This window comes from Cyprinodon tularosa, unplaced genomic scaffold (assembly GCF_016077235.1).
Source record: "Cyprinodon tularosa strain WSP-4 unplaced genomic scaffold, ASM1607723v1 ctg13, whole genome shotgun sequence".
Taxonomy (NCBI): domain Eukaryota; kingdom Metazoa; phylum Chordata; class Actinopteri; order Cyprinodontiformes; family Cyprinodontidae; genus Cyprinodon; species Cyprinodon tularosa.
In genome coordinates this window covers 1119195-1146978 of record NW_024038114.1, presented here as the reverse complement: position 1 = coordinate 1146978, position 27784 = coordinate 1119195, and the positions used below count along the sequence as shown (strand labels likewise).

Sequence of the window (27784 nt, the reverse complement as noted above, 5' to 3'; positions counted from 1 at the left end):
GTGGGCCCAAACAGTTTCCTTGTGATAGACTGCATGATGTTATACTGTTAAAAAACTGCCATTGATACAGACCTTCTGTGTCCTATTAAAGATATAACACTGCATCCAGACCAATGTATCTGTGAAACCTGGATGTTTTCATTTCTGCCATAATAAGGCCTCCAAAATAAAAAATCCTACTAGTTTCCTTTCATCCAAACATAGTAACCATTGCTAGTTCTAGTGCAGTATTATTTGAGAAGCCCTGTCTGTATGCATGTTGGAACAGCGTTAGCAATCCATTTTTATGAAAATAACCCATTATTTGATTAAAATGTGTCTTCTGCTATATATTTGATTATGTTTTTATTTAGAATTATATTTGATTGGTCTGTTGTTTGATAGTAGAGCTTTAGTTATTATTTTTTTTTGTTTTTGTTTCCAGAGTTCAGGAAAAGTGGCATTTAAAATGGGCTCCTAAAAATATGACAGCTTTGAGAGATTAACATCAGCTAATTGAAGTATTTTCCTATACCTAGAGATATAGCTTCAGGAAGACATTAAAGTATGTTTTCAACAGCATCCTACTTTTACTGTTTTATAGACGAATCAGCAGTCATTTACCAAACATTATATAATAAACTAGGTCAGTTAGTAGTTATCATTTTCTAGCGTATGTTTGTTAATTCAGCAGCATGTTGGTATTTGATGGCAGGTTTTGGGAAAAATAAACAACCTGACAGACTGCACTCAGGGCACAACGCCCTTCTCCTGGCATTGACTTCCTGGTTGGATGGATCCGATTTGTTGACTTCCTCTTCCCGCAGAGCTTGGTGGATGTAACCGAGCAGAGCAGCTGCGGAGCGGCAGCAGGTTTTCAGTCGCGTTTTTCTTCATTGACATAACAGTTTTATGTAGAAGCAGGAGAGTCTGAACCAGAGGCAGCGAAGCGGCTAGCAGAGCCGTTAGCAGCAGCTGAGAGGTTAGCTTGGACTGAGCTAGCAAACGAGCGCGTTGCTGACCCTGGTTGGACTCTTTTCTGTCTCCGAGAGCTAAAAACAAAGCAAGAACTACAAGAAGACATCATAGTAATCCCATAAACCAGGAGGTGAGTTGTTTAGCTTTCAAATATAACCAGAACATCCAAACTAAGCTTGTTCCCAACTATAATGATGGGAAACATTCCCTGCTCCTTTCTAGCTGCCAGAGTTAACTTCCTGGTTGGAGTTCCATCTATTAGATGCGATCATTAATCAGCAGAATAAAAAGCTTCTTTAAAAAGAAAAAATCTAATACTGACTACACAGGTGATGCCTTCTCGTCTTATTCTAAAGATTGCTGGGATATTTTCGTTGTTTAGTACCATCAGTTCTACAGTATTTCTTTAGACAAACACCCTGATATATTTCAATACACTGGAGTGTGTCTAACTTTTAACCTTTTATTTCATTTTCTGAATGTTATCCATCCTGGCTCAATGGCTGGGGACCATAGGTGATCTCAACATTTTGTTTCCATGGTTACCCCATGTCTAGAAAAGTATGGAGAGCTTTTTCCTCATGTTTGATCAATCCATTCTAACATCAGTGATCCATTCAAACCAAACAACCATCTAGCTTTTTATTATATCCTTTTATTCAACCACATGAATTACATCATTGAAATTTAAACCCATTTCCCAGACTGACCTGGCCAAGATGGCAGCTTAAACACATGGTTACAGAAGAGTTGTTTCCCATCTGATTGCCCATCCAAAGTATCCTTCTGTTCACTCTACCCTGATGCAAAAGTTCGTAGAAAAATATTCTTAAGTAAGAATAGACATATATTTCTATTTCTGTAATCATTTATTATCCATCATCCACTCCCACACACAAGCATGTTCTCTGCATAACCATAAGGTCAGATAACCTGCAGCCTTTTGTTCCAGGACTTCCCTCTGGGCAGAGAAAACTGGGCTTTCTCTGATTTTTGCTCCTAAAATCATGGAACCATCTTTCACTTATTGTAAAGGGGGCCCTCACTGTAAATTATTTAGATTCTCTTTTAAATATTAATCTTTTGAGCAGAAGCATCAGGCTGTTTTGCCTAATTTGTTTTATTTTCTACATTTTTATTTATTTTGGTCATTGTGGTGTGTAAAAATCTTCATGATGCCCTGATGCAGCGATTCATCCCAAAATTTGCCCCGGTCAAGCGTTTCTTTGAATTAAAGGAGAATTCCGGTTTTTAACACTTTTAGCCCATTTTCTGTAGTGTCCAGGATGAAATCGAATGATCGACACCAACATTTTGACAATTGGTCCTGTCTCTGCTATTTGGCTCATTTAGAATCCCCCCCTGGCTGCTTCAGAATGGCTTCCATAGTGCATGTCCGATAATGTCCTTAAAACAACCTTAAACGTTCTTTTTTTAAAATATGCTACTCACCGGGTCGTCAGCGCTGTTCAATGACGTTCCAAAAAAAGTTTCGTAAAGAAAAAACATTCCTGTAGTGTTTTATTTAGCATTTTGTAAATCCCATTGAGTTCTGTTGGAATAGTCAATATTCCCCTGCCACCGGAAACGGAAATGAGGCCTGTTTACACAGTTGTAGTCTTTTCGCTTCACTCGGTGTACTCCGACATCGAGAATCAAGAATCCACCTTTCGTATTCCATTTTCAGAGTTTTTTAAAGTGTTTAACAGAGACGTTAGCCCCTCAACGTCGGAGTACACAGAGTGAAGCGAAAAGACTACAACTGTGTAAACAGGCCCCATTTCCGTTTCCGGTGGCAGGGGAATATTGACTATTCCAACAGAACTCAATGGGATTTACAAAATGCTAAATAAAACACTACAGGAACGTTTTTTTCTTTACGAAACTTTTTTTGGAACGTCATTGAACAGCGCTGACGACCCGGTGAGTAGCATATTTTAAAAAAAGAACGTTTAAGGTTGTTTTAAGGACATTATCGGACATGCACTATGCAAGCCATTCTGAAGCAGCCAGGGGTGGATTCTGCATGAGCCAAAAAGCAGAGACAGGACCAATTGTCAAAATGTTGGTGTCGATCATTCGATTTCATCCTGGACACTACAGAAAATGAGCTTAAAGTGTTAAAAACCGGAATTGTCCTTTAACTGTACAACACATGCACATACTTTTTCAGTAGGCACATATTTTATGTTTAGAAATCCTTTTCTGTTTGTCATCTACAATACTTTATTTTGGGGGGTTTTAATTTGCTGTAATTAACATTTTAGGAAATAAAGGTATATTATTGTATATAACAACATTTCCTTCATTCGACATAAATCTGTCTCATTAGTGGAATCTTTGTCCCAGCTGTCGATATTTTTTTCCCAATTTGCCTTTTTTATTGTTCTGATAGGTTCTGTAGATCTGATCGTCTAGTGACCATAATTTCGAGTCCACTACTTTTTCATCCACTAGACATTTTAGAAACTCATTTAAAATGTCGTAACCGCTACATAGTGCCCTATACAGTGATTAAGGCGAACGTTTGGACACAGCCATAGACTTAATTTATATTTACAGGGAAAAAGAAAAAAGTAACTTTAACTTGCTGACTGTTTTGGAATACCTTGACTAGCAGGTTAAATGCACAAAGCATTATTTTCAGTATCTGATGAAACCACATGAGGGCATTAATGAACTGGTTGTCCCTGTGGAGATGAGCTCTGTCTGTGTCTAATACTCCCTCTCTCTGTTAGATGCCATCATCCCACTGCTCTGTCACTATATGTGTTCTGGCAACAGGCTGTCATACACGCCAATAAATTATTGATGAGTATCTGAATGTGCTTCAAGCGGTTTTGGTAACCCTAGTTCCTCAGTATGAATCTAAAATCCTCACAGGCTAAACAGGAAACTCCTCTGTCCCCTGGGATCAACAGGCAGGATGAGTTTCAGTTTCAGTGAAGGTTCCTCCTTATCTCTTTGACTGAGAGAACTTAGACTCTTACTAGTTTCACAAGATACCAATAACTTCAGTGACAGTTGTGAATGCTTCCTGGTTGAGCAATCGCTTCCAGTGCCGTCACTGCAAAAATGATCTAAAAACAATGTATTTAACCTTACTTTGAGTTGGTAAATAAGATAATCTATCCATTGAATTAATGTTTTTACCCTTAAAAAAGATAATTAGATATGATCCACTTGGAATACAACACTGCAGCTGTTTTTTTTTTCTTCTTATTTATAAATGTAAATAGTCTTTTTCCATTTGCAAAGTGTCTCACTTACCTGCTCAATAGAAAAAACAGCTTATTTGAAGAAAAATTGACTTACTTAGATTTCAATATTTGCATTGTTTCATTATTGTTTTTTGATCCATCACTCTTAATTTGTAGGTTAGAAAAAGCATAGCATTACAAAAGGTAATTTATATCCTCCCTCTGGAAGCCCTTTTAATAACATCTTGTATAGCTAATAGCTGAAAGGCTTTTCTCACAATCCTCTAATATTTTGCAAGTTTCTTCCAAACTATTTAAAAATGGGATAATAAGACACATCAATTCTTTTGTTCTATAATCCGGCCTTTCATTTACATCCAAAAAGTTCTTTTAATGTGTAAAAATACAGATTTGTAAAGAATAAAGGACTAGATTTAGCAGACTGAGTGGGCTTCCTGGAAATCCGCCTGTTCACCAGTCATACTGATATTTCCCATGTGTTGGTATTTTTATCCCTCTTTGCTTTCATTTAGTCTGTGTCTACCTAACCATCGCTGATCAATGTATATCTCTTGGTAGCTAGCTGGGTATTTTAAACTATTTTGGATTAAAAAAATAATTATAAGGCAACTTTAGTCTGACCCTTTTAGGGATTAATTTCTGCTAAATGAATACCAGCCTTTAGGCTCGATTCTCATTCAGACGACTTAAAGGCAATCATAGCTGAATCTTTGACCTGTCGTGGTGGCCACTCAGTTGCACAATTGTAATGTAGAAGAAATATAGACTAAAAAGTTAATCAAGAATCTTCCTGTGGCAAAAAGCATTTATGAAATATTTCATGCAAGCCTCTCTCCTCTCTGTCATATATCTGTCTCATTTTTTTATGCTGGTTCTAGATCAAAATCAGACTACTCTAGAGATACCTGGTATTTTCAGTCTGTGATTGAATTTTGTATCCATTAAAAATTACACAGAACTCTGGAAATTTGGTTCTAGAAACTTTGTTGTGGAAAAAAAAGTATGAATGCTTAATATGATAGTTGATAGTTAACGTGTATGTATGCTTGTATCAAAGTTCCTTAGATTTCTTCTAATTGTTCCCTTTTTCTTCTGCATTCTGCTGTTCCTCCTGCTTTTCCTTTCTCCCTGCAGTATGAGATTGGAGCCACGGGGGCTGTAGCATGAAGAGCCCGGCGCACCGCACCAGAGACATTGAGCGGCAAGCCGGCTACCTGAAGCCCGAGCACTGCGCCCCTCCTCCTCCCCGCAGCAGCTCAGGCACCATGTGGTTTATCCGTGACGGCTGCGGCATTGCGTGTGGCATCATCACCTGGTTCCTGGTCTTCTACGCAGAGTTTGTTGTGGTGTTCGTCCTGCTCCTGCCAGCCAAAAATATTGCCTATAGTCTCTTTAACGGGGTGATCTTTAATGGCCTCGCCTTCCTCGCCCTCGCCTCTCACGCCAGAGCCATGTGCACAGACCCGGTCAGTTGGAATTCACTTTTAACCAATAAAACACTCACCCCCACAACAGTTATATGCTGGAACTATTTATTAGAGTTATATTTAGCTCCTTAGAAGAGCATTTCTTTAGAAACAACATATTTGTGTATATTTTAAATAAGGAATACATTCTCAGTTCAATGAAGTGTGCAGTCCTTACTATTCTGTACTATAATTAGTGGTGAATGTAATTGAGTCCTAAATAAACCAAAAATTTTACAAACGCCAAATGCAGGTTGTTATCCTTCATATTTTTGCAATATACATTAAAAAAATATGTTTGCTATAAGGCGTGAACCCCAGTGTAGAGCTGTTGAACACCAGGTAGCGCTTTCTTATAACTAAATGTGTCAGACTTTTCCAAATTGATTCAGATGTCCAGTTTCCTTCTACCTTTGACCTGCTGATTCCACAACGCTTTTTATTTTTTGACGAGCTATAAAAAATTAAAGAAAAGTTGCATATTTTTTATGGGGATATTAGTAATAAACATCAGGAGAAAAAGGAAAACTTCACCCTTTAATCTTCTTCAACTTTACCTGATTTTTATCCAAATAAAAAAAGTTTTCAGTGTTATCATCTATATTAGATTTATATGTTTTATTATTCTTAATTATTAACTTCATTGAATTTATTTAGTGTCTGGAGTTTCATGGTAGTGCATTTAATGGTGCATATCAATAGTGATGAGCTTTTGCATGTAGTAAGCAAATGTATGATATTGAAAGTCTTCCAAAAGTATAAGCTACTTTAAAAAACTTGCTCACTTGCTTGCTATTAATGACTATTTAGCTTATCACTTACTACTTTAGTTTTATCACTGCACTTTTATTGGTTACTACTTGGAACCTCAAACTACTTAATGCATATTTAAAACCGGCAGATCAGTCCTATTCATCCTGTGTGTCATCATGAGACCTTTTTGAATTAGCTTGGTGTTTAGAGATTAAGATATCTGCTTTAACTAGTCATATTGAGCAAACTTAACCAACCCAAACCTGATGGGTTCATGCTTTTCTGAATGATAGTAGTGATTATCTGTTACTGTTTTCCACTTCTGACTGCAGATATCATGAGTTAAATTTGTACCATGATGTTTTAGTATATTTAGTATGGTGATTTTACACCAGATTTTCTTTTTTCCTGAAGTCTATAGTCAGTCTATAGTTCGAATATTACTAGAGTATGTACTACAGGCAAGGAGTTAAAACATTTCCCAAATTCTGCAATTTGTCACAAGACTGGTTAAACATGGCTGCAGAGCAGAGAATTTTACAGTTTAATTACAGTTTGATATTATTTAATATAGTTTGCATTACTTTACTAAAACTGTACTATATTAATTTCAATTCTGCCTTTGTTTTTCTTTCAACCAATCTCACAATTTTAGTGTATAAATGGAAAAAATGCATAAAATGATAGAAGAAATTAAATGTAGTTAAAAATTGCTAATATTATAGATGTTTATTGCAACATGTTTTTTTAGTATCATATTAATATTATTCTTTAATTCCCTTTTCAGACCTTTCTGTTCTATAATGTCAAAGCTGACTTACATTTTATCCCCCCCATCAACCTTGTATATATTATTGTATATTGTCTGTTAAAAACTCCTTAGAATCAAAATCTATGAGCTTGTAAATTAGGTTTTTATTAAAATATTTCTATTTTCAGTTCAACGGTTATTTATTTTTTCTTCGCTCCCTTCGCTCCCCTGTCTTGCAGGGAGCTGTGCCCAAAGGGAACGCAACCAAAGAATTCATTGAAAGTCTGCAGCTCAAACCAGGACAGGTGGTTTACAAATGTCCAAAGTGCTGCAGCATCAAACCCGACCGGGCACACCACTGCAGGTAACGCTGCACACCGCAAAGTCTTTCAGTCTGCTTTAATTTGATGCTATTTCCCCAGTGGGATCTGGCTCCTCCTGTGGGTTTTTTTTTTTCGCTGCACTGCTGCTTCTGCATCCCTCATGTGTGCTTAATTTACCTTTTTTCACACTGCTTGAGCAACATTTCCCTGCAGAATGGGATTTCCCTCTGTAGTGGCTCTAGTTTCTATGGGATACCCAGGCAGGAAAAGTGCAAAGACACAGGAGAGTGATTGAAATTTTAAAGTCAGGGAGTTGATGTGTTTCAGAGCCAAAAGTCAGAGTAGATTGAAATATTGTTTTTCTCTAATGATTTTACCCTCTGAGGTGGAGCTTTGTTGAAAGGACAGTTGGTACAGCTCATATATCTGCAATGGGAAAGATCCTACCCTCCCATAAAACAACTCCACAGCTGCAAACAATGGTCCACTCCTGTTAGTTGGGGGATGCATGCAATTTCTAAGTTTATATAGATAATTTGTGCTTGTATGTGCTGTATATATGCTCTATATTCATAGCCACCTCACTGCTTTCCTGTATGTATTTATTTATCTAACCATGTGCCTGCAGTGTGTGTAAACGCTGCATCAAAAAGATGGACCACCACTGTCCCTGGGTGAACAACTGTGTTGGAGAGAACAACCAGAAATACTTTGTTCTTTTTACTGTGAGTCTTTTAGTGAAACAAAATAACAATAAAAATAAAAAATTGCTGATCTCTTTTAAGCCATTTACATTCAGTCTGTTTGTCTTTCAGATGTACATTGCACTAATATCCTTCCATGCATTAGTTATGGCAGCCTTCCACTTTGTGTTCTGCTTTGAAGAAGACTGGACAAGTAAGTATCTGATTGTATGAGTGAGAAAATAACCCCCTGTCCTCTTTGATTTATTGCCTCTTTTGACATTTTCCGGATTAGATTATTGTTTTATTTGATAGTTTCAAGATGTTTACTGATGAGTAGGAAGCTCATTTTGTTTAACTATGATCCAATTATATTTGCTTATGTTTTAGAATGATGCTAACCTCCATTAGTTGTGCACATGTTCTGTTTACAACTGTGAGACTCCACAAACATGTCTCTATATAGTAAAAAAAAAAAAAAAAAAGAAAAAAAAAAAAGAAAAAAAAAAATATATATATATATATATATATATATATATATATATATATATATATATATATATATATATATTACTGTAATAAAACTGATTTAAATCTTTTTCTTTAAAGTATCTGTATGTTGGAGACCTAAACATTTTTTTTTTTAAAGACAGTTTAAATTCTTTTCATATCGACTTTTGTATATTTTACCCCTGATGTTTGATCAACACAAACACATTTTCAAACCCTTTAAAAATGGCCCTTTACAGTCACAGAAGACCTAAATTCCACTTCAGGTTTGGTTTTAAATCTGCTTTTCTCTTGTTGATGATAATTCACTAGTTCCTTCAAATGACCTTTCTTATCTTGCTCCAGACCACAGAAAACCTTTGACATTGAAAAAGAAGGCTTATTTTTTATATCAGGGTGATCTGTGTGCTGCTTTTTCACATTTCCTCCTGAAAGATAAAAAAAAAAAATTTTTTCGAACCTTGATATTTAGAGAAACAATTTCTATTCACCAATTAGGACACTAGAAGTGATTTGCTAAGAAATAAGGCTGTAACCCTTAAACAACAATACGTTATACTTTCTAATTATTTGGAAATTAGTATTTAAAGAGAGCTAGATAATGACATTTTTAACCTAGGCTTGTCCCGATCCGATCCACGTATCGGATCGGGACGCCGATATTGGCAAAAAAATGCGTATCGGCAAAGCATGTAAAATGCCGATCCAGACTGCCGATCCAGTTTTTAAAAAAAAATCCGGTCCGTATTTTCCAGTTTCGCCAATTGAAACGATCCATTCCACTATTTTGCGCCAGTGTTTCCCTGTTTTGCATTTTTATTAAAACTTACAGTAATACTTGCACCTTTAACTGTTTACAGTTTAACTGCTCACTGTGCAATTTCAGATTGCTATTCATAATTTTGTCCAGTTTGTGTTTATCTCTTAATAAACAGGTAAGTTTGTTGTTACCAAGCATTGTGTTTTATTCAATCTCACCTAATTCAGCTGGCTAGATGTTATCAAGAGTACTAAAACCCTTTTCAACATGAGTCTTACAACTAAGGGTAAATACTTTAACTTAAACTTAAATACATGCTCGGATAGGCTGGTATCGGCCAGTATCGGTATCGGATCGGAAGTGCAAAAACCTGGATCGGGACATCTCTATTTTAACCTTTCTTGCCTATAGACTTGAATGCATAATTTGTGGCTTTCCAGGTCAAAGAAAAAGAGAAAGCATAAAGCTAACCATTATACAGTTTTAAAGAGGTGTGTCTCTGGTTTTAAGGTAACAGAAACTCATTTCTTTCTTTCAGAGTGCAGCAACTTTTCTCCACCAGCAACAGTAATCCTCCTTATCCTCCTGTGCTTTGAGGGTCTGCTCTTCCTGATCTTCACTGCTGTCATGTTTGGGACTCAGGTCCACTCTATCTGTACTGATGAAACGGTTAGTGACCTCATCCCTTCCACTCTTAATAACTTGGGGAATAAAATGCTGAGGTGCAGCAGGGTTTGCATTTTAAACACCAAGTCCTATTTTTTCATGTCAAGAGGATAAACTGTCAGGTCTTCAAACCTCTATTTGCTAACAATGTTCACTATTTGATTCAGTTTTCCTTTAAAGCTTTTTTTTTTTTTTTTTTTTTTTTAAACAAGTGTTTTCTTAAAGGTATAGAGGACAATTTATTATTTCCGGCTGGATCATCTAAATAAGTGGTTCTCCTAATTGTCTATTGATCTGGTGATATGTTTACTTAAGGTTGTCCTACGTGCTCAACCTGTTAGCTATCTTTTTCTGCGCATGCACACTTTCAGGCGTATATGTATGGTGAGCTACCGTGTCAGACAGTCACCTGTCTCACCGCAGTTCTTTAGAAATGGCTGAGGGTCGTAAGACAAAAAGTTTCTAGGAAGTGTATGAGAAGAAAAGAAAGGCCTGAGAAGAGGCAGATGCATCCCTAAATGCTTTGCGTGGAAGCTCTCCTCGCAAAGCACTATGGGATTTGCTGTTAAAGCTGCCCGCTATCGCCATAGCCTGTCGCTACCCGACAGCTGCAACTAAAAACAAAGATGGTGCAGTTGGAAGAGGAGTTAGGTGTCCAATGGAGCAAAAAGCAGTGATCATCTGTCCAAACAGTCAGTTAACTGAGTTTGCTATAAAGTCCACTATAATCCCCGCTGAATGTGGACACATTCACAATGTGTGCATGCTATTGCACACGCATTTTTTTTTTTTTCAAACGGAGAGGGTGGGTCTTTTAAAAATCCTCCACAATACCTTTAAGGTATTGAAATAAAGTTAGGAGAAGGTTACAGAAATGTTTGGTGTTATTGGTTTCGTTATTTCTTAATTTTGAGGTGCCAAATTCCTACATATAACACAGAAAGGTGAGCTGTAGCAGTAAATGTGTTTTATCTCACTCTTCAATCATAGCCTTATTTAAAGCTAAACATAAAGTGACTTATGAAGAGAATGCAAAGTATTTTAGATTTTAAATAAGAGGTGCTAAATTGCATATACATAAAAAAAAAAATAAAGTTTTTAGCTTACTTTAATAAGTGGGCGTATTGAAGGTGATCTACAAAGATTGCTGCATAAAGGTTAAGATTTGCAAACCGTTTTTTTGGTTCCCCCATTACAATGAGCAGATTTGATAATGGCCGTAAATGTCTCTAAGCCATCTAGGCAGAAGTAATAATGATAATACTAAATATTTACAGTGCAAAACAAATGCTTGTTCCACAGTTATGTTTTATTAAATCAATGAAGAAAGAAGTTTGCATTAGGTCCTTCTGCATTGACCTTTGCCGGCCTTTGTAAATTTTTCTGTTAATGTTCTTATTTTCAATGGGCCCAAATATGTTGGTCTGGCATTGTACCAGCGCCATTTTTTGGGGCCACAATAACTGTTGATATTTTTGGTTGTAAGTTTACACCTGCCTTTCAGAAGTACTAAAAAAGACACAAAAACTGCTGCAGCAGTTGAGTTTCACATTCACCTATGCATTTGTACTTTTTGATAATTAGAATAGGATCTGCATATTGATGAAGGCACAGGCACAAAAATGTGTGTAAAAACTCGTTCGCCCCTGAAGATCAGCCACTTAGTGTCATGTTAAGGAGTGATAAGAGGTGGAAATGAAAATGACAGATCGTCTCTTTATCTGCTGCTGCTCTGCTCTCATGTTAAAAAAAAAAGGTGCTTTGCATAGAGGCAAAGTTGGTCTAAGTTTCTTTATTATGTGTTCATGAGATATAGAAAAATAGAGATCAATTCAATTCAGTTTATTTACATGGCACCAATACAGGCGTCATCTCAAGGCACTTTACAGAGACAGTACTGTCAGATTGGTTTGGAAAACCAGTTCTTTGCATCCAGTCATTGACTTGCAAGACATTCGCTTCGCTTGCATTTAGTCATCATCTCTTCAGCAATCCCTCACACCTAGCATGCATTGAGAGATATTGGAGAGGGAAACTCAATTTTAATAGGAAGAAACCTGCAGCAGATCCAGGCTCAGTGTGACTGACCATCTGCCAGGCTGACTGGGGTTCAATGAGATAGAAGCAGAGATACAAAAGGTAACTGTTAGCTAGCTCTACAGGTGGCCCCTTCCAGGAAAAACACAGCCAGATTATTCTAGTCACAGTAAAAGAAACAGGACTACACTGGAAACAGGTCAAGCTCCAATATCTATAAACAGAGATGATAGTGGCAGCTGCAAAGCTGATATTTCAATCCAGGATGGAGTCACAACCGAACAGGGACAGAGCACAGGATGAGAAAAAGAGGGGAGAATTGAAGCAGAAAGATTAAAAGTTTTCCCTATGTGATACACCAGTTAAAACATATAGCAGCACAAACACAAATACCGTAATGGCTCAGGATAACTGCCTATTTTTGATGAGATGTGAGAAAGGTAGAGCCAAGAAGAAACATCCGTCCGGACTGAAATTCACCCCCGCCGGTCCAGACACCAGATGATCCTGGATTGTTGTAGCTCAAATTAGTGAAAGCCTGATTTGAAGAGAAGATTCACCATATTGAGTAGAATTAACTATAACGCGATTAATCAATCTTCTTTGTCTCGGTGGACCCATAGTTGTGTTTTCGTGGAGAGACTCGGTTTATAATGCAAATATATTCAGCACAGAAACATATAATAACACTTTCGAGCAGATTGAACATCCCTAAAAGTCTTTAGGAAGTCCTTTGGAAGTAAAAACAATCAAAAAAAGTGTTACAGCTTGTTAGGCTGGATGGATGATTAATGGTGTTGGAGTGATGGATTCATTGGTAGATGTGTGGAGGATTAACTGTGTTATTTTAAGTAGTTGTAAATGACACAACTGTATTTGTACTCCTGTTTGTAAGGGAAATGAATCAAAGTAACATATAAATTGTTGATTCTAAATCTATACGCATTTTGGAAAACAACTCTGTGTTTGGTAAGGAAGTGAAATCAGGCCTTCATATTGCCATCACAATGTTTAGCTCCTTATATTGTTTATCTTCTCATTTGTTCCTTCATTTTCTATGTAGAGCTGATGATTATCCTGAGCGGCTCACAGAGTTACAAGGGTCTGCCGTTTGACCCCTTCAGCTTATATTTAGCTTTTATAATTTCCCTATAGAGAACACAGACTTCAGCTCTATTAAAAAGCAGGTAATTCACTTCCAGCCCTCTGCCATGTTGACTTCAGTACACCCACAAGCATGACTCACGGCGCTATAATACTCACTACAAAGATAATCTGTCTCAGTCAATTTCAAGGCAATGGAGCCTGCAGTTCAGTTTGTTTATGAGGAAAGTGTGTGAGTCACTTAGACTCTGTGGAAGAAAAAAAACAAAAGAATGAAAACATGATTAATTTCCCTCCCCCCTTTATTTTATTCCTACATTGACATTGAAAGTGTTTATTTTACCTCTACAGGGCATCGAACAGCTAAAAAAGGAGGAGAGAAGATGGGCCAAAAGGTCCAAATGGATGAACATGAAGGTCGTGTTCGGCCACCCCTTCTCTATAGCCTGGCTCAGCCCGTTTGCGACGCCGGACCATGGCAAGGCCGACGTATACCAGTACATCGTGTGAAAGCTGGAGACTAAACTGAAAGCACTCATGACCTGGACATGAACTTATTTTAAGCATCTTTTCATTTTCCTATCTGAATGGTGGATATTTCTTGAAGTCTGTCTATCCTTGGGTTCTGTTTTATGCCTTTAGTTGCTTTCATTTGTTTGTTTATCTCTTAGTGTTGAATGAGATTATAATTTGTTGGCACAATGAAGCTGCACCGAGAACCACAATCAGCTGAAAGATGGGAGGCAGTTGGTAGCAGAAAACCGAGCTCTGTTGGCTGCAGTATGTCAGATCATTTCCTTCCTTCTGAAATTAAATCATGTGAACAGATGACCAGCATGATCCAGGTATTAGATGAACCCCTGGATTTGTCTTCCTGTAAACAATCTCTCCATCTGCTCTCTTAGTTTGCTGTTTTAGGGTCTTTTCGATAATCTTCTCCTGAATGCTGCAGATGATTAGCCTTCAAATGGTTATTTAGCAAGAGGCACATCTGATATAGCTATTTATTGCCTTAATGTTACTCAGCAGGTCGTCACCTGTTTACATCTTGTTTTTTTCTAAGGGATGTAGCCCTCTGCATTCAGGGTTGTTGTTCAGGAATGTGTTTTAAGATTGTTTCATGCATATTTTCCCCTCCGTTAGGATCCCACAAAAGCAGAGGAATCATGTTTGAGGAGATTTAGATCATTTTATGTGTAACGGGTGCAACAACTATCTGAAAAAGAAAAGCAATAAGCACACAGATGTCTGTTTAAGTTATTACTTTGATATTACAGCACGGTTTGACTCTGTGGTAAATTAAACATCATCTCATCATGAACTCCTTTCTCATAAGCAGCATCCTCCAGATTTATTGGCCCACCTAGTAAACATGCATGTGTAGAATAAATTAATCTCCTGTAGCTTAATATAAAATTGTTTGCTCTTAGTTTCTAATATCAGTTTGAGATTTTTTTTTTACCTCTCAAAGTTTTTCTAAATTTTCTAATTATTGCTTTATTTCTAGATTTAGCTATGTTTAGACAGAGAGGACGCACGGGACGGTTAACATGTCTGCTTTATATTGAAACTGCATATTCTCTTCTCTTTCTGATTTTTAATGGAAGCAGAAAGCAGAGAATAATACTTGACTTATTTAAAATAATTCTATAACAATGGAAAAGTGAAGTATAAATCTTAAATATCTTTCAACTACATTTGATTTGATAATCTCACCTATGATTTCAAGAATTTATATATATATAAATAGATTATAGGTCATTACTAACCAATACAGGGGCAGCCAACAAATGTGGAGGATGCTAAAGCTCTGGAAAAACAGCAAAGTTCTGTGATTCTAGTAAATGTGGGTTGGGTATGTGTTTGAGTAAAAATGAGCAGTTTTGCATGTTATTTCTGGGATATATATATATATATTTTGCCCTGTAGTGTACTACTGTGCTCCATCATGTATTTTTAAGCTTTCTGGTGAAGTTTAGATGCATTTAGACTGAAAAAGCATCTTTAAGGAACTAAAAAGATTCCAAGTTGAAAATCCTGATGAAATAATAGAATAAAAGCTGTTTGTAATTCTGATAGGTTTAGAGTGAAAGAAAAATGAAATGGGTAAAAACAAAAAAGTCAAAATGATCGATTCGTCCTGCTTCACTGTCAGATCTCTCTGCTTCTTTTAATCTTTATGCTATTGCATGTCTTAACACAATGATTTGCTGCTTGATTTTTAATAGGAAGGTGCTTTGTGTTTTTGTTTTTTTTAAACCTAAACCTTTTGGAAAGTTTGATGTTAGTGTCACTGATCAGGTATGAAATATCCTGATATCAACACAATGAAATAATCATGACTTATAAAAAGAATAGTTACAATTGTTTTTTTGTTTTTTTTTTGTTTTTTGTTTTTTCCAAATAAGATGTTTCACTAAGCTGAAACATTTTGGATTAAATCATAAAAATAAGATAAGCAATATTGGAGTTTGTCCATAGCACCTGTCAATGTTTCAAAATTCAGTTTATTGTAGATTTAACAGTCTTTAGTCTCATCTTGACTTTAGGTTTTCAGATGGAAGATAAACCAGCATCCTTTTCTTATCTGATAATTGTCTATGTTTAAACCCCTCACCAGCTGCTATGGAGAATGCATTAAGCATTCAGAGCTGTTTTAAGACCAGTTAGGACCCAAAATAGGGTAAAGACTTGCTTCGACTCTGAGGGTAGAGATGATAATGTACAAAGGAAAACAACCACTTGAGAGCATTTAACACTAAAAATGCCTTTGCTTGTGTATTTCAAAGCCTTACTGTATTTAAAGACATCTAATTGCAGATTAAAGCAAATCTTTGAGTTTCTTTGTTGCCAAATGGAGTCTTTAATGAATGGAGACTCTTATGTAAAGCATGGTTGTGTTTGTCATAAAAAAGGTGATTAAACTGTTTTATTTTTATAACTGTCTCTGTTATAACAAGTTGATGAAACACTGCAACAATTTTAACTCATTTCTATATTTTACTCTGTCATCAGATTTGAATTTGACTTTTTTGTTGTTTTCTTGTTAACTGTGATGTTTAAAGGGGAAATTCAATAAAAAAAAACTTTGAGTTCTATAAGATTCACTGCTGGGATGGAAAAAGTATTGAAAATGTTTTTATTTTGGTTTGATCATGAAAAACATTAAGTTGCAGTATTGCTGATGGTTATTAAAGATTTTACCCCTTACTGGCTGTATTTGATTTGTGTGTAAACATAATTGCTTTGCTAAACACCTTGAATCATAATAGAGAACATGTTTTTCTCTAGCATAGCCTGGTAAAGTTAGAGTTTAGGACATGTTTTACAAGAGGAATGTATTGTGGAACACTATTAAGAAAAGCCGTTAAAAAACTTGAGACTCTGGTCCATCAGGAGAACAACCTTTAACAGCTAAAGCTTCATCAAAGTAATTTGGATTACACCATATTCATGTGTTAAGGTCCAGGCCTCAGTTATATTCAGAAGTTTTTGAAAAACTTGTGTTCACTCTCCATTTATTTTGAAATACAGTAATTGCTAAACAGCCAACACTCAGTCAGGCTCGGAGTGCAAAGCTGGTATATATAGATATTCTCTGAAAGACTTTCATCTTTAATTGAGAATGGCAGTTCTATAAAGAATGACTATTCTTGTTGACATATCTTTATTTGTGGAGCTAATATGCTTCTCACTCAGCCTTGACTGCATGAAAGGTCTTCCATACTCTATTTGGGTGGAAAACTAGCATAATGAAAAATGTGTGAGACATTGCAAACAAGAACACTTAAATGATGCAGAGCATAACTTCATTAGGTGAGGATTTGATTGATAAAAAGTGTTTCTTCACTCAGGTTAAATGAGCAATTTACACATTACAATTAGCACTTTATTTGCACTAAGACAAATGCCAGGTTAGCCTAAGCTAAAAGACATTTATTAGATCTTGCTTGAAAATCTCACAATCAGAACCTTTAGGGAAAAAAACTAAATTTCTTTTCAGGTTAGAAGTATAATCCATCCGATATTCAACAAACTAATACGTCATCAGGTTTGACAACATGGGATCTTCTCCAGTCAATATTTAATCCTTAGCCCTAATGGTTTTAATTTGAGTGGCAATGCATTAAAAAAAATTTTTCATATTAAGATCAAAGTAATCAAATTACAGATCAAAGTACAGTGGGAGGTTGAATTTTCTTTAATAATTTTAAAGTTGATTTTGTTTTTACCACCCTTAACATGTTACATGGTTCACCTACGACACATTTGCAATTAACTGGAAACAAGCCAGGCATAAAGTTGCAGGAGGATTTATTCCAACCAGTCTGATGGATTTTTAAGGCATCTTTATGTTGGTTTATACTCTTGGTGTGGAGCAACCTGGGTAGAAATGTACTTTAGTCTCTTTATTTGCCTGGGATGTAGAACAGATCTTTGTTATCGTTTAAGTTAATGAGACAAATAAAGACGCCATAATCATTTTAACTTAAATCCCGTCTTGGAGTCTGGGGACCTTATTTTAAACTTTACCAAGATATCTTCAACATTTGCAGATTCCTTGATGTATTTAGTTGCTCCAATGTGATTGGCTGGCTTGTAATTTCTGTTGACACGGAACTGAGCTTAATAAAGTTGCCTGAGAATTTATTTCTTAATCATCTGTATGTGTTTTTTGTATTCTCAAGTTGCTTCACCAGCTTTTACCTATGGGTCTGAATGTTTAGGGAATTGGTGAAAAAATTAGGTCAAGGTGGATTTGTCTATCTTCATGGCCTTTTACACTGTAGGTTAAATGTAAAAAAAAAAAAAAAAAAAAATGAAATAAAAAAATTACCATAAGAAACTGGCTAAATTGCCTGTTTTATGGAAGCCAATTTCTGCTACATGAAAATAAAATAATCTCAAATAATTAAGTCATAATTATGAAATTTGTAGTCATAATTTCAACTTTCAAAGTCATAATTACAAGATACAAAGTTTGAAAGTTGAATGTCTCATAATTATGACTTTCTATTTGGCATGTTTTTATTTTCATGTCACAGAAACGGGCTTCCATACCTAACAGATGAAAGAGAAGTTGTTGTAACGTATTTTTAAAGCCCAAACTCATTTCGCTGTCTCTAGTTGTAATTGGTTGATCCAAAGTCAGTCACATGTTGGAACTCTGAGTCCTTCTTAATTTTTTATTTTTTTTTGTCAAACGTAAATAAATCAGTAGAACAACTTTCAATATCAAAGATAACCAGAATAAACACAAAAAAAGCTTTTTCCGAAAATGACTTTATTTATTATTATTCAACCTTTCCAAAAGTGATGAATGAACTTCAACCATTGTTGTAACAAGAAATCCTTTGTCAACATTAGTCTCATATTTCCCTCAGTTTCACCAGAATCAAGAAATCACTTAAGCAGAATTTGCTCTGCAACATAAAGTGGTTTCAAAGATCTGTAAAAGGAACACAACATACATGCTTTTCTGGTTCAGGACATCGACGACTTCCCCTTATTGATGAATTCTAGTCTAGCAGAAAGCGTGGAATAAAAATGTCAGTCAATTAGTGATCTAACTGCGATGCCTCTTTCACTTAAACACTATTTACCAAATAATAGGCTTAATAAACATTTCAGTTTTCCTTCAGGTCCAGCAATAGCTTTTAACTTCTTAAACATAATCCTTATAAAAACTACTGTACATTTTGCATTAACTTGGGCAAACGGAGTCATATCAAAATGATCTGATGATCAAACACTGACGTAAAACAGAAAAATATGTGAGAAAATAACTTTTACAGCACTGTGAAGCGTGTCCCACACCAGTAATAGCAAGTGGTCTATTAATGGTATTGCCTATAAGAATTATAGAACAAACAGGAGACAGAAACAAGTAGAGCTGATTAATGTCTTGGCTTGCCTTAAATATAACAACCTAACATTATAATCAGACTGTTGCTGTGTCACATTAACAGGGATTTTATCTAGGTCTAAAACTTGCACAGTAACCATTGGAAGGACATCTAATTGTGTGCATTGTTTCTGCAGGATTTCATAGCCAGGTGTGATAGCTGTCCTCCTAAATTAATCCTTTAAAGCCTGAACCAATAAATAACTGACACAAATTTCACATTTTTTAAAATTAGAATCATGATTGAACTTCCTGACAAATGAAATAAAAAGAAACATACATTTTGTTTAAGTGAAATTAGATCATTTATTCGGGTCAAATTTTATACAGGCATTTCTGTATAATATTTTACAGGTTTTCCATTTAGTGCGTGTGTCTGATTGTGTAAGTCAGGATTTCAAGAACAAAAACATCAAACTGATGTTACAGAGGTCTCAAAAACTCAAATATGATACCTTAGGCTTTAAAGGGTTAAAATAAAGAATGTTCGATGAAACCTGTGCATCCATAACTGAGTCAAATCTAATTGTTTTAGATTTGTGCTTTTTATTAACAGAAGCATTTCATAAAGTGATCTCCACCTTTAACCACAGGCAGCTGAGACATGCAGGATAGAAGGACATCACAACTGGTATTTTTCATAATGCATTACTTGTTTCTTTTTTTTTTTTTTTTTTTCATTTTTGGCTGCTGAAGGAAACATACTACTACTAAATTCCCACCCCAAAATCAGAGACACTATATGTCGAAGGGTATTATAGATGGTCGCATATACTGTGCACGCAGCTGACAATGGGTCCCCGTCGAGTTCAAAAAAATATTTCACAGGTGCATCACTCTGATGCTGATTGATGCTTAACTCGAAGATGCTTTGGTGTGATTTATCCAGCATTTGGTGAAAACATGCACACACACACACATCATATGATTGAAGTGCAGCAGCTGCCTTAGAATCAAACAGTTTGTTTCACAGTCATTTGCAGAAAATAAAGTTCAAGTAATAAACAGCATACGTAATAACAAAATAGAAACCCAGAGAGGAAGCAAATCCTGACAAAGGATGAGCATTGCAGTGCTACATTATTACAGTTGTTAAAGAATAAGGGAGCACTTTGTTAGCCAGGAATGTTACTTAAACTGAGCTGTACAATAAATGCAGTGAGCCTGTTGCATGTTTTTACAGCGAGTGTCATGGTAACTAAAGGAAAAGTGGGAATTAAGAAAGACTTTAAGGAGTTGCCCAGTCATCATGATCATATTGGCATCAAGATTTGGTTGTATGTCATATTAACTTCCTACTGTATGTATGCACATTTATTGTTTCATCCTGCTCCTGCACATACTGTATGAATTCATTTTATACAGTATTTAAAGCAAATAGCAATGTACCAATCACAATATTTTTAAATTATTGGTATCAAGGTTGTTGATCAAAAACACTTAGAACAAATAGTCAGTCTACATGGTCGCGTACTTTGTAGAATTTAGACATTTATTTGGGCCGTTTACATTAGTTTGTTGGAGCAACAAATCTGGAATCTCTCTGACAATTCAAATGTTGTTTTACTTTTTATGACAATGTTTAAAAGTGAATTAGAGACTGCATTGGTTGCTGCAGCTTCCTTTGTTTTTTTTCATGTGACTTCTGTATGCTGCTGTGCCAAAAGAGCTTTTTCTGTTAGAAGGAAATCTGCAGAAAGCAGCTGAAATGTCATTTATATTTTCAATGTTTAAAACCAAGCTGTCTTTTTAAAATAAGGAACAAAGGTTTGCCTATGATCACAATGATCTAGAACGGGATATTATACCATATAACTGAGTCAGACTAAAACTTAAGCAGACTGATCTGCTTGAGGACATGATTGGCTATGTAGCCTTCAGAGAATGCACAACATCATAGTAGCTTTTTTATGCTTGGATCTGAGAAAAACAACTAAGCTGTTCTACAGAACCAATGATAGGTTAAATAATGAAAATAAGAGAACCCACAATATTCTGAATCATTTTGCTTAATGCCAATGGTGAGGTGGGAAAAATATAATAATTAACACTAGTTAAATGTAGAGCATCACACTTCATAGCTCATTTCTTTGTAAGTTTGCAGTTTATTGAGTTTAATTTAATTTTGCATCAGACTGGGTCTCTGTATGACTAGTCTGGGCACTTTTAGTTTTAAATCCAGTTGCATACTGTGCTATTTTAAAACTCTGATGACAAATGTGTTTGTTATGATAGAAAAAAAAAGGGTTTAGAGCTAAAACCCACAACCAAATGCAACCTGCAAAACACGTGCAGAAGTACTGAAAAAATTCTTTACTTAATTTTTCCATTGATCTTTGGACCACAAACTGGTTTCAAGCAATGTTATATGTTTTCACTGTGGATTAAAACTGTACTTTTTATCCTTTTCGAGCCCCAAATTGTACAGTGTTACGTCAAATTCTATAAAAATTATAGCAAACCCAGCAGAGTTTTTGGAAGGCATTCTTTGTGACTAAAACACCATTTCGGACATGTTAGCTGTTTAAAAAAAGCTGCTCAGCTCCTCCTTACGATATTTGATTTTTAAACTATTGATCTCCAAAATGTGAGTTTCATACGTCAAACATCAGTCTATAAACCACAATATGACCTAACAGTGCCTACTGTTATTTTTAATACACCTTAAGTGGCCCTTACATCTAAACATATAGGTCCAAATTAAAGTAATGCACTTATTTTATCTAATAAAAACAATGATATTATCTCTATGCCCAAATGAAATTTCATGGAATAGTTGGTTAAAGACACATTAATGTTTTACTGTATAAGAAGTTCAAAAATCTTCTCAAAGAAGAAGTGTTTCTTCTGGTTAGCCCGGATTACAATCCCTGTATTCAAGGCATCATGTTTTATTCTTCCCCTCTTAAAATTAAGAACAAAAATGAAGTATTTTCGTTCATAACAGTGTTATAGCTTGTTACAGTGTTAAAAGTTGGAAAGCAAGTATCATTTATGAATAACTTTCTCGGTGAGGAGATTAACTATTTTTCTTTGTTTCCATTTTTTTATTTTCTTTTGTTAATTTGCTAATCTTTAAAGCCATAAATCCAAGACAAATTAAAAGTATAAAACCAAAATAATAAATCTGCTTTTGTATTGATTTTGAAGGTACCTACCTAAAATTAAAATTAAAAGCACATTTGGATTACTTTGGTTATTTCTGACTTTATAAAGTAATTGAGTCCAATGTATGGGTGACAATTTGTTATCTAGATCCAAGGTTTCTGATATATAAAACTGAAGGGCTGCTTCTTGGCAGCAAATAAAAAAACAACAAGGACACCAGGGGGTTCATGTGTTTAAGAAAATCAGTAACCTACAGCTGAGGAAACTTTGGGTTTTTTCGGGTCCCCAAGCTATAAAAATACTATCTGATATCCTCCTTCATGAATAAGTCTTTTTATGCACTTAAATCCAAGCTAGAAACTTTGCTGGAATGATTTTCTTCTGCATGACCACCAAGTTTGGCTTTCTAAATAAAACACCAGCACTGTTTATCCGCTTTGGCGAGGTCCTCAGCTGCCATGTGTTTTATTTTTATAATATCTCTCAATGTTGGACATAAAGATTAGTGTATCTATCATCAACTACAAGGCTGGAAACAACTAAAATAATAAGAATTGTACATTAGATCATATATGCCCTTTGAATATGTGGCAGATATATTGGATTTTAAGAAAGTGGGCTGTGAAAAAAATAGTATTTTTTTTATTTCAGAGACTACTGAGTTTATTTTAACTTAAATTTCAGTTTTGGAAATAAAATGTACTGCAGCATTGTTCCAGATAACTGTGGCCTACTGTTTCATCCAAAAACATGAAAATGATATAGACTTCTGCTCCCCTACCAATGACAAAGTCTTTAGTTTCCACTCCAAAAATATCATGCTGTTTGTTCCGTCAGTTTTTTTACCTTACGGTTTTTGTGCTATGGTTTTCAGATTATGCATCAAAAATAGCTGGAAAGATATTCCCTTTCTGTGTGAACCTGTTTATATAATGATTTAAGAGCTTGCAAGGAGCTGGAACCGGGCATCTGTTTGTTTATCTCCACAAGCAAGACTGTAGCTGTGCCATAGAAGCAGATTCTCTCTAATGGCATAATTCTCCTTAATTTTAGAGCTGGTTTTTGCATGGATGAAGGGGAGTGGTTGGTTTATTTGATATGACTGGAAGACCTCTTTTTTTCACTTAAGGGCTGTAGCTTTTTCACATATGCACTTGGGCTGCTATTAACGAGCGAATGTGTTCAATAAAATCTCTGTTTTCAGATTTTGTCTTTGGCTTTGCTTTAGAACATAGGAGGTGTTAGCCCAAGCACAGCTCAGCCAGCTAGTGGAGACAACATGCTATTCGTCCTTTGTCGTGACTGCTGTCTGATGTCTATCCTGTGGTGAAATCCTCTGCAGAACCAACAGACCTGAAAAGGTCAAAGAGATCCCGACCCACCACAGTGTTAACTGGGGTTCCCCAAAGATCAGTTGGCCCAGGAAAGCCTGCAATCAGAAGGGAGAGTAAAAACACACTTTCGTTTTTAGAACAAGATTAATGAACAACCTACATTTATTGAAATGAGATCTCATTCTTCAATGAAATCCAGCCTACCTTCTAAAATAGGGTAACTTGTCTGAGATCCTTTAAACTGGTTTTATTCTTAACAACAAAAGCACTAGGACTGAGAGGATGTAAAGAGAAAACTGCAGATGTTTCTACTTACGGAAGATACGAAATTGGAGGCAGTGGTGGTCACAGTGGTGCGGGTAGAGGAAGAGGAGTACCTGAGTGCTTTAGCAAGGAAGGTCCACATCACAGCATTGCAGGTGAAAAGAAGACCACCACACAGCAGCCTCAGAGGGATGTGGAGCTAGAAAACAAAGGAAATATATGGGTATCAAAACATATTTACTGTAAAACCATCTATCTATTGCTTTGTTTTTATATACATAATTTAACTCTGAGCCTGTGATGTAAAAAAAGATTCCACATTTGTTTCGAATGTTAACACTGAACATACTGCTTTGTATGAAAACTATGACAATCTCAGTACACAAATCTCTATTTTAGTGAAAATAAAAACAAGACTGTTTCTCTGGTTAAATAAATTGCCTTTTTTAATAAAACTCCCCAAGAAACTAAAAACTTGAAGCACACTTGAAGCACAATGGTCCCTTTACAAGTTTCAAGACGAGATACTACGCTCCTTTCAGGCTGTAGGTCCAAGGCTGTGGAATTAAATCTCCCACTCTCATTACCTTCCCTTGGTTCTGTGGATGCTTTTAAAGCGAGCTCAAAACCAATCTCTTTTGCAAAGCTTTTCAACAACTCCAGTGTTTTAGCTGTTTACCTTTTGTTAGATTTCTGACATATGTAAATGTGAAATATTTTGGTTTGAAGTATGAATTGACTTAAATATGAAATAATGGATTGTTTAGTTGTATTTTTTGCTGCTGTGTTTAACTGATGCTGTTTCTGGCCTCCACCCCTTTATTATAGACAGGTGACTGCAGTACCTGGAATATATTAGAGTTTGCTATTGGGGCAGTGAGCTCTTGGATTCAGGCACGCAGCCATACAGTGTTTGATCACTTCTGAATGTCTTGGTTTTTTGAGTGGAATGAAAAGAAAGAAATGAACCGATATGATCTGCCTGTCATGTTATACTGAGGCAAAAAAATCTAAGTTTATTTTTAGATAATAAAGAATCTTGAACAGAAAAATTTTCAGAAAAATTTTAAGTAAGTAAATTATGTATAATCCTGATAAGACTAATAAAACAGTTTAAGAAGGCAAAATGATTTCAATATAAAATAGTTATAATACTATAAATAATTACAAGGTATTGTTTTTATGTGTATTGCAAATAACACTTAGGAGAAGAAATGTCCATCCATCCATCCATCCATCCATCCATCCATCCATCCATCCATCCATCCATCCATCCATCCATCCATCCATCCATCCATCCATTCATCCATCCATCCATCCATCCATCCATCCATCCATCCATCCATCCATCATCTCCCTCTTATTCTGTTGGGGTCACGGTAGGGCCGATGCCTATCTCAGACAGTCTATGGGCGAGAGGCGGGGTGCACCCTGGACAGGTCGCCAGCCTATCGCAGAGCAGCACAGAGACAAATGAAGATGTACTACCATGCACACACACTTACACCTAAGGTCAATTTAGAGAATTTGAGATGCCAAATAACCTAACAGTCATGATTTTGGACTTTGGGAAGAAGCCGGGTACCCGGAGAGAATCCACACATGCACAGGGTGCACATGCATACTCAAGGCATAAAGAGCTCCCTTCTTGCTGAAAGGCTACAGTGCTAAAAACCATGCCAGCCCCAAGAGAAGAAATGGTACTAACACTAAAATACTACTTAAATTATGAGAAGATTATTCTTAATTACTAAAAATATTACAACTTTAAGCCATATACAAAAGATGACTTGGGTTTGACTTCAAAATAAAATTGGTCTCAGTTTCTCTCTAGTCAGGAAGTTTCAACCTTCATGAACTAAGAAAGTAAAGCCCTATCATTAGTTAAGCCATTTAATAGAGTGTATGTAGAAATCCAAAAGTCTCTTGACCAAGTCACTATCACAATGTGAAATTAAATTATATCTATTCAACTGAACAAATTCCCTTAAGTTGATATGTATTGAAACAACAGCATCATAAAAAGCCAAGGTGTCTATTTTAACGTTAATTGGCTAAACTGGAAACTTAAGTATGAAGATACCATTTTGCCACGATGTGATAAATGAGCTTGCCATACGTACAAGGATTTTGACCTTGTTAAAGCAGGGTATCCCACAGGATTGCGACATTCCCTAATTGGTATGCCAGAAATACCTCAATCCTAAAATGACGCATAAAAAAACACATGCTGGAATTTAATGAAGGTCGTTTAAATTCTCCTACCCGCCCTTTTCCCAAATGTTGCTATGAATATAGATGTATGATTAGGATAAATAAACAAAAAGCCTGTCTGCAGATGTTTTTGACATCACCAGAATGACGCAGAGACGGAGCTAAGGTCACGCCAGAAACTTGGATCCCTCTGAATCATTCTGCGCCTTCATCACCATCATCATCATCATCTTCAGGAGCGACACGAGACCCGCTCACAGAACAACGGGATCCCGCACGAGCCGCGATGTCCTTCTGCACGCGGCGACGGCAGGAGAGAGAGCAGATGCCGCAGGGTGCCCGTGGCGTGACGCTGTCCGTGGTGCTGAAGACATGGGACTCATGGAGGAGAGGATATGCCCCCCATAACAGAACCGGCCCATTCCCAGACATCATGTTTGTGTTATTAATAATTAACAGACATTAGACTCACCCTGTCACAGGCTGTGGTTTCATCCGCGTGTCTGAATTTCCGCTGCTCACCCCACGTCCGGAGTCCGGTTTCACAGACTCCTTTCAGATAGTCGGCTCCCAGGGACAGTTTGGCCGACGACGATGCCACGGCTCCGAGGAAACCCGCTAGTAATGCATAGAAAACTCCCGGGAACATGATGGTGATGGTTATACTTATCGCCGAGGCACATTATTCTTCAGTCCATTTTTAGACACTTTCTGGATCTCCTTTATTATTTCTCTACATGTCGCTGTTCCAGCTTCCGATGATCCCGGCTCAGCTGCCTGCATGGTAGTGACTATGAATGAATGAGCACATTTCTTTGCACTTCCTATCCAAAGCCGCACAGTGGCAGAAAAACAACGCAGTTGAGCTTCTCTGGCATTCTGGGAAATGTAGTTCTGTGTTTTATAACCATGATTATATATGATTTGTTGCCTCCAAACAAGCTGGAATCAAAAATAACCCTTATAAACCTTGTGTTTTTAAATAATAGATTATTTCAACACTTTTCCTATAAATACAGAGGGAAGTAGCTCCCAATCAATACTAATGTAATACCTCTGACTTTGAGTAAGTACTTGAGAGCCCTTGAACAGTTTTGCCAGACTCCTGTTTTCCTTGCAGCATACTGATGAGCTGCAGTATGTTGCCTGATTACACTAAATCACTCAAGTATGCATTTTTAATGATCAGGTAGCCTGGATATAACTGTTCCCTTAATAAGAAGCCATGAAGTTATAACTAAGATAAATGTCCCTTTAAATTATTCATTTTTAGTAAAGGTAATCAATAACATCTGATACTTGCCAGGATACAGTTGAGCTGAATATTCACAAAATTTGACAGACAGACAAGTGAAGGTCACATTGACACAGAGGTGCAACTCATTAAGTTAAAATCATATTGAATATTGATGTACATTTATAGAATTCAGTAAGGAAAGGCGGGTTTATATGCCTTATTTGGCTTATTTCAGTAGTAGGATAATTCAAAGTGCTGTATGTGAGGAAAAAAAGGAAAATAAACATAATGGGAAAAGTACATTGCAGTGACATAAATGTACTTTAATAATCACTGAACATCGCTATATATATATATATATATATATATATATATATATATATATATATATATATATATATATATATATATATATATATAATTATTTTCTCATCCCTAGTGCGGTGATATGTGTCTTCCTCAAGCTCGGGTCCTCTACCAGACGCCTCGGA

At 36.1% G+C, this 27784-nt stretch overlaps 2 protein-coding genes across 2 annotated transcripts; one reads left to right on the top strand and one right to left on the bottom strand.

Annotated features, from left to right (window-relative positions):
* The first annotated feature begins 732 nt into the window (after positions 1-732).
* LOC119778008 (palmitoyltransferase ZDHHC3-like) lies at positions 733-14877 on the top strand. Its single transcript, XM_038277026.1, has 7 exons — positions 733-1087; positions 5313-5644; positions 7388-7512; positions 8100-8196; positions 8287-8368; positions 9963-10093; positions 13583-14877. Exons 2-7 carry the CDS (start codon positions 5342-5344, stop codon positions 13739-13741), a joined length of 897 nt encoding a protein of 298 aa, XP_038132954.1. The 5' UTR covers positions 733-1087; positions 5313-5341; the 3' UTR covers positions 13742-14877.
* Positions 14878-18497: 3620 nt separating this feature from the next.
* LOC119778007 (transmembrane protein 42) lies at positions 18498-26892 on the bottom strand. The gene is made up of 3 exons (XM_038277025.1): positions 26529-26892; positions 23895-24041; positions 18498-23673 (listed from the first exon to the last, which is right to left on the bottom strand). The coding sequence occupies exons 1-3, from the start codon at positions 26703-26705 to the stop codon at positions 23527-23529; spliced, it is 471 nt and encodes a 156-aa protein (XP_038132953.1). The 5' UTR covers positions 26706-26892; the 3' UTR covers positions 18498-23526.
* Between the last annotated feature and the right edge of the window lie 892 nt (positions 26893-27784).